The sequence below is a fragment of the Solea senegalensis genome, linkage group LG17, assembly GCF_019176455.1.
Source record: "Solea senegalensis isolate Sse05_10M linkage group LG17, IFAPA_SoseM_1, whole genome shotgun sequence".
Classification (NCBI taxonomy): Eukaryota; Metazoa; Chordata; class Actinopteri; order Pleuronectiformes; family Soleidae; genus Solea; species Solea senegalensis.
In genome coordinates this window covers 5220587-5228335 of record NC_058037.1, presented here as the reverse complement: position 1 = coordinate 5228335, position 7749 = coordinate 5220587, and the positions used below count along the sequence as shown (strand labels likewise).

General features: G+C 44.0%; 1 protein-coding gene across 1 annotated transcript in view; it reads right to left on the bottom strand.

The window, feature by feature from the left end:
- ches1 (checkpoint suppressor 1) overlaps window positions 1-7749 on the bottom strand; it is a 67849-nt gene continuing 60100 nt past the window's right edge. Inside the window, exons 5-6 of the mRNA XM_044048819.1 lie at window positions 6019-6127; window positions 1-4861 (exon numbers count right to left, since the gene is read on the bottom strand). Coding sequence (XP_043904754.1) covers window positions 4303-4861; window positions 6019-6127 — 668 coding nt within the window. The 3' untranslated portion in view covers window positions 1-4302. The remainder of the gene's footprint in view (window positions 4862-6018; window positions 6128-7749) is intronic.

The window sequence follows — 7749 nt, the reverse complement described above, 5'->3', positions numbered from 1 at the left end:
TGCAACTTGTATTTTTTATTATTGCAACCAACTGGAAGACAATACATCACATAAACATCATTGTAGTTTTTCAGAAAATGGAAAACAAAATAAAACAACATTTATATATTTTTTTGCCACGGTATTGGACAACGTTGATATTTACATGTAGTGATGAAATAGGTCTTGAAATCATTCTTTGGCAATATGATTGCACAATACGGAGAGAACTGAACACTTACTAAAAGAAAGGAAACAAAAGAAAGAAAAAGAAGGAAAGAACGGAAAAAAAGACGACACGTGGGGGCGTACTCTGCGTCACATCTCACGGATCAATAACAGTTTTGCATTTTGACATCTCTAACCTATGGCTTTCCAATATTCAGCTCAGGCAGTCACAGAAAGAAAATGGCAGTATTGTAGATAACTTTGTCAGACAAAGAAAACACAACATGAACATGTGCATAAAAACGTAAACGAAACAATGGCAAGTACATCTTTCAGAGTGTGTCAATGAATGTTTGGCAGGTTTTGAAGGAAATACGTTGTTTTGGGGGCTTTTTAGGCAGTGAAGTTTATTTCATTTGCTTTAATATGTCCCAGGTTTGTTGGGTTTTTTCCGGACACGTGGGTCAGGGGTTCATCTTTCCCCAGGTCACTGAGTGAGTCAGAGGGAAAGAAAGAAAAAAAAACACATTCTCCCCTCGACGTGCCTCTCGCCAACCGAACACGTTATTAGTCACCACAACAGTGGGTTGTGACTGCAAATACAGCAGAGTGCTTGACCTGGGCCGCTGGAGCACTCAGACAAATATCAGAAAAGAGACGGATGGCACACAACAAGGACACTGACAGTGTGTCTCCTTTTTTTCCTTAAATGGACACCATACAAAATATGAAGCCAGTGATGCATGCTACAGGTGGTAGAAGACTGTACCAGAGGGTGGAACATGCATTTGTTTACCCGGTTGGCTTCAAACAGAACCTCGAGTGACTCTGCTGCTGCTGCTACACCCCATCCCACAAAGCTGCTTTCTTTTTTTATTCATATGCATCGCTGCATGTGAGGGAAAATTAATACTATAATGCGTTGCAGACTTAGCAAAAGCATGCCAAATAATGGCAGTGTGGCGGTATCTAATGTTTATCACTTCTGTCAAAGGCTCACTGCGGCTCTTTCAAATTTACGTCAAGTTTGTGTGAATGTTGAAAAAAAAAATCAAAATAAATCATCCACCTCTGATCCTCGGATTGGGCTCATTAGATAAATCTGTGACAGACTCCATGGAAGCATGACATGCACGAGTAATACATTTCACAGGGTTGAAAACACTGAATGCAAATGATATAAAACAACCTTAAAGGTGCCATATGTAAGACATGTGTTATATGAAGTCATAACATGACCATGATATGTCATTAAATGAAAATACAGAGCTTCACTGACAACAATGGTGCAGCCGGTGTATTCCCAATTTAAATGTTCTTTTGCAGGACACAAACTTTGTTCTTGTTCTGGTTTGATATTTTGTGCCAAACCCAACTGCCACACGCCCAGTGACAGGTTGTCTTTTACCTAAACCTACACTGAAACAGCCCCACTGCTCCTCTTAAAATCGAGGATAAGGGAAAACAAGCGATTGCAGTGGAGCTGTGTTAAAATATAGACGGCTGAAAGACATGAATGCTTTATGCCAAGGTTAGCTAATGGCTAAGCCTTTCCATTATGCAGTTCTAGCACTACTCGGCTTGACTGGACTCGACTTTTTGCTTTTTCCATCAGGGATCGTACACGTGACATCAACACACTGCTGACCACTGACTGGTCAGAGAGTGTCGTCACTGGAAGAGAGAGAATTTTTTGATTGTTTAAATGGCTGCTGTCCACAAACATACACTGTGGCTGCTGGGAGGATCCGGTGTGTTTGTGTCGCGTAGAAAACAACGTCATGGCAGTTTCGCGAAGTAATGGAAAAAAAAAAAAAAGTGCCTAATATCAAACCGAGTAGAACCGAGTAGCGATAGAACTGTATATGGAAAAGCGCCATAACGCTCTGCCGTTGTCGGTGCATAATTGAACTTATTTTAATGTTTTTACAATCCTTTTTTGTCGCCTCCTCTCATCAGGTTTCCCTTTCCTGTCTCTGCCTCTGAATCACTATCAATAGATTCAGCGTTTATAAAAAAAATAAAACACAGAGTGGGACAGTGACGTATATGTACGACGGAGGACACTGTGTAACGTGCGGGCGACCACGGCGTAGTAACCGCTTTAAATGCTTAAGGTAGCTGTTGTACATATTTTACATATATCACCTTTAACCGCGTCATTCCAACGATCCTCAACTCCCAGGTTATGCCACTTTGACATATGAGGTTCTTATCTGATTCCACACATTTACACTGAACAATGCGGATGGAAAATAAAGAACACATGTACATTGACACACAGGAGGGGGGGCGGGGGGTGGGGGAACCCAACCCCCCCAACAATGTTATAAATAAAGACAAGTTAACGTCCTGTCAACACATGTCAGAGACATGACAACAGAGGTACTGAGGGCAGGCAGGCAGGCAGGCACAATGTTAAAGGGCATGTGTTCCTGGGCACACAAACGCACACACTCTACAGACGTGTTCTGAAATAACACTGGGGTTAACACTGAACACCAAAAAATCACTGTACAGGCAGAAGAAGACGGAAGCCCACCCCTAAGAGGTGATTCAGCTGGCCTACATAAGCCTGAACCCGAAGCCCACAGGTGGCACCCTTGGGCCTCTAATTGCAGAGTGATCCCCCCCACATTCCTCCCTGAAGACGTGTCTTTGAAAGCCCGCTCAGAAGAAACATAACAGGAACCCAAAAGTTTTTTAAAGAAAAAAAAACAAAACAAACAAAACAAAAATCCAATAATATAACCACGGGTATAAGAATTGGCGGCAAAACTTTTTTTCTTTCCTCTAGATTCAAGGTTTATATGAAAATAAGTCATGCTTCATGCTAAATACATTGTTTATCTTACATGATCTTTGAATAAAAAAGATTTGCTTTTTATCTTATTTACAAGCACCCATGCAATATAACTGAGAAAGTCCTGCAGGTCAAATTGCTTCAATTAAGAAAGGAAAAAAATAAAATATTTTCTAACCTTTTTACAGAGTTGTCCGCGCGGGACAAATTGCTTATATCTTTATGAGGGTAGAGTGAGGGTAAACAGACACAAACGGAAATCTAAAAACCCACAGTTTTATGTATATAGTTCTTTGACGTCGTCAAATGAATAGGAAGGTTGTGGTAGCTATGGTATCTATACCTGGTGTCTACGCTTATGGACACAAATACTGAGGGGGAAGTTTCAGGGACGTTTACATAATGCAACAACAACAACAAAATGAAGGAGATATTGCCTCAGACCCGGCACACTATCCATCTCTATGGTGATAAACATGATCATTATTTTTTTTTATTTTTTTTCACTTTAATAAATCTATTCTTAAATACTATGAGTGCTCTTGAAATAAACCATGTCTTTACCCATGATGCTTTTATTATAAGTGGCGTAAAATAATCTTAAGTGCATGAATATATATCACATTGGGTTTTACAATTATTTTGACGCGTACGGTCATTCTCTCTCTAGCTGTTCTTTACTACTATGCCTTCTCTCATTTCATGTGTTTATTTTATTTTTTTCATTTTTTGTCAGCTGTCGTATCGGCTACATGAAGCAACCTGGTCACTTATCTTTGGCACAGTCTCACATTTGTGCTCGTGGATGTAGGAGAGTGATGCTAGCCGGCGGCCGAGAGAGTCTTGGTGGAGAGGCTGTGTCTCGTCGGCTCTGCCGCCGCCGTTGCTGGCATTGCTGCAAGATTGCTACAGATTCACAAAGAAACAAACAGGTAAGACAAAACAGCCGTCTTCTGCTCATGGACTGCACGCTCCGCGATGTGATTCAGTTTCGTCGGGTTCGACTTTTTCCAAATTAGTGACAAAACATGCTCTTTTTTTTTTTTTCCTTTTTTTTTTGTATGGCTTTCATCCCCTTTTTAAACAACAAAAACAACAAAGACACATGAGAAATACCCATTGATGTTAGTGTTGCTGAACATGTAGGAAAACATAGATTTTTGATATTGCCACAAATAAGTAGGATTCACCTAATGCCCTGCAGATAGATAGAGGGAGATGAGAAGTGTCCGTAGAGACTAATGCTGAAGTAACATTACCTGTTGACCTATTTGTGTATTGTATGTGTTTGTGTGTGTGTGTGTGTGTGTGTGTGTGTTTGCATGACGGTGTACTTGTTCTATGTGTGTGTCTTAGTTTCTCAGGGCCTCTTTCTGCTCCTTCTGGCCCTTGGCGGTGCGGTTTGTGATGTTGTTGAGGCAGGCTCTGACCCCCGCCAGGTGGAGCAGCGACCCCGCCGCCTCCTTCATCTCCTCGTCGTCGCTCTCTGGCGGCTTCTCCACTGCCGCCGCGCGCCGCTTTTTCAGTGGCAGTGTGTCGCTAATGCCCTTCGCTCGGTTTTTGGTCCAGGGCAAACTGCTGCCTGCCAGAGTCCCAGCTCCCGACCCCGAACTACGTCTCTGTCCGCGCAGGGGCTGCTGGGAAATGTAGGCAGTGGCGGCAGTGGTGATGTGAGAGTCCAATGGGATCTCCCGGGGCTCGGCTTTGACGTCTGATTGGATCTCCACGGCGATGATGTCGTCGTCGTCGTCCAGAGGGCAGGAAGACGCTGCGACCTGGGAGGAGCACAGCCTGCTGGGGGATTTGGCGGTGCTGTAAGTGTGGTCGTCCTGGAGGTCCTCACTGCCGGGCGGAGGGGAGTAGCGGGATGGGCTGTCCTGTCCTCGGCTTAGATAATCTCCCAGGGATGATCTGTAAGAAGCAAGGACACAGAGCAGGACAGAATATTGTTACTCCTGCTGTCACACTGCCAGGTGGCCTGCGCTGCCTCTGTACTCCTCACTCCAATGAATCTGCCCCAGTTTACTCTGCATTTGGCTAGAAAGCAAACGCCTGAGTGATAATCTATCACCTTTAAATAAGCCCCTTGGGCCTAAAGTGCATATTTCTCAGGTCAGATTAAAATCATGTACGCGTCTACAAATAGCTAGTCTTTCCCATAGAAATGAGCACGCTCGTTTTCAGAATGCGACCTACGCATTTTTTTCAAATGATACAGTGCATTTTGAGCAGCTCTCGTGTTCCCTCAGGTTGTGGAATTTGCTCAGCAGAATAAAAAGGACCTTGTAAGCCCGAAAGTCACACACACCGCAGGAGTGACGATCCTGCAGCAAAGCCATTTGACCAGTGTCCACTATACATTAAACTGCAACACGTATTTTTTTGCTCTATTAGTGAGGCGACGCCTCCTCTGTGAGACTTTAAAGGACAGGGGCGCATTCAGGCAAGCGATAAATCACAGGGAGCTTCAGCAGCAGCAGCGGCGTGCCCTGTCCCCTGGACATTTTCTCCCCCTTAAGAATGGGAGGGTTAGCATATTAATATCTTATAAGGAAAAACATGCTCCCCTTACAGTGATCAAATATTCACTGCATACCTTTAGCGAGCCTTTGGTTATGTTTAATTCATTAATTCTGTGGTGCAGACCATCATACTCTTGTGCTCCTATGATGGATGTGCATGTCCATGCATGCTGCGAACGTCTTTGGAGTCGTGAGGCCACTCCCTCCAATATACCTGTGTATGTGTGTGTGTGTGTGTGTGTGAGACGTTACATAACCACACCTGGATAAAAACTTCTGCCCAGTGGGGAGTGTGTAAATGTCAGATGTCTTTTGAACAGATGTAATTATGTAAACTATCTACTCGTGGAAAGTTTCAGTATGAGGTCTGGTTTGTGTAGGTGCGGTGCTGTTGTGTTTGTTTGGAGGCTACTGTGTGTGTGTGTGTGTGGATGTGGGTGAGGGTGTGTCTGTGTGTGTGTGAGGAACACGTTTGAGCAGGGAAAGACCTGACTGACATGAATTACACCGTTGAAAGCAGCAGCAGCAGCAGCGCTGTTTACCCACCGTATGGCCGAGGTTCTGCTTCCCACAGGGCTTACAGGTAGGGGTCTGATCACAGGAAAGAGGGCCTGGCTCCGGACACGGGCACCATTTTGGATCACACCACGAGGAACTGAAAGACAGAACAGAGGAAATTGCAACTTAGTCCACGTGCAAACATGAGTCCCCTTCAGACCTGGCATAAATATCATAGATTCAATCACGTACTACTACCAAGTACTACTGTTCATTCATAACACTGACCTTGTCAGGACTAGTCACCCTTGTGGAGATTAAAACCTGGTCCCAAAGAGGCAGACCCTAATTTCTGAGAAACTGGTGAAGTTTAGGGCTAAGATTTGAATTAGTTATGGTTAGGTATTAACAAATCATGATTAAGGTTTGGGATAACGCTTTCTTACGTGGTCCAAATGAACGGGAGTCAACGCATTGTGACAAGAAGACCAGCTCAGCAAACCTGTGTGTGTGTGTTTCTGCACGAGAGAGTCACTCAGTGCAGCAGAGCTCTACTTGCATTGCTGCAATGTGAAACGACATTATACACATTTGAAAAACGATGCTGCGTGTAAATTCTTTCCGAGGACAGATTGTGTTATGCGCGCTCCTGAATGTGGCCACATACGACCTCAAGCCACCTCCACATGTGTTTTTTGTGACTGCATCTGAAGACGCATTCAAGACGGACCGGGAGCGTTCACATCTGCGTGTGATCAGATCACACAGCGCTGATGTAAATCCGTCCTGAGTGAAGCCAACAAGGTCAAAGACACAGTTCATGCCACAGTGTTTCAAAGTTGATCCCGAGGGTTGATGTAAACACACGGAGAGGGAGATTCTCTCAAACCTTTTTGGACTTTGGCAGCAGCTCGGTGAGCATTCACTGAACATCTGAGGAGGCCAACAGGGCAATATTGATGAGCAAGGCAAGGTTAAATTGAGCAAGAAAGCGTCATAAATGAGTTAAGGCCGCTGCAAGTCATTCAATTACCAACGACCGCTGGGCTCGGCTAAATCCAACCTCTGATGCTGTTGGTTGAACAGCAGGAAGCTGGAATAGCACTGGTGGAGAAGATGGATAACGCTGGCCTTAATATTTAAGAGCATGGACACTATTTTCAGGTTTAGAACTTGTAAAAAGCAAATAAAGAGTGTCAAGGAATTTTCACACGAAGCAAATGAGACCAAGAAATTGATAGAAAACACAACGATATTTACCAACATTTCCCAAAAGGCTTAGTCCTCTTGGGATTTTCCAGCAAAAACACTCAACAAATAATTTGTTTAATGACCACCAACAAATATGCATGTAGTAGAAGCTGGACCTGTGAGGTGAGCTAGATTTTGTTCATTATGTCCCACAGGTTCAGTGTGAAGCAACACATTACAGAAACCCTCAGCTGACCACCAGACAGGACTGTGGATGTAGATGCAGACAAGCATGCTGGGAAAATGTTTAAAGATCCTACGTTTCCGACAACAGAGAGCCCATCATTAAGTCGAGGAGTTCTGGACCCATCCAAGCTCCCATGAACAGTAACCAGGCAGGAAGGGCCTTGGTCAGGGAGGAGGCCACGGGTAGGTGAGTTTCAAAGAAAGTGGAAAACCTGCCAGAAGGACAGGCATCTCTCCAGCGCTCCATTGTACTCTTGTGATTAACCAGCATATGGCAAGCCCACCTGGAGTTTACCAAATAGTGCTTTCTCTCATCTAATTAGACAGAAATTGAATTCTCAG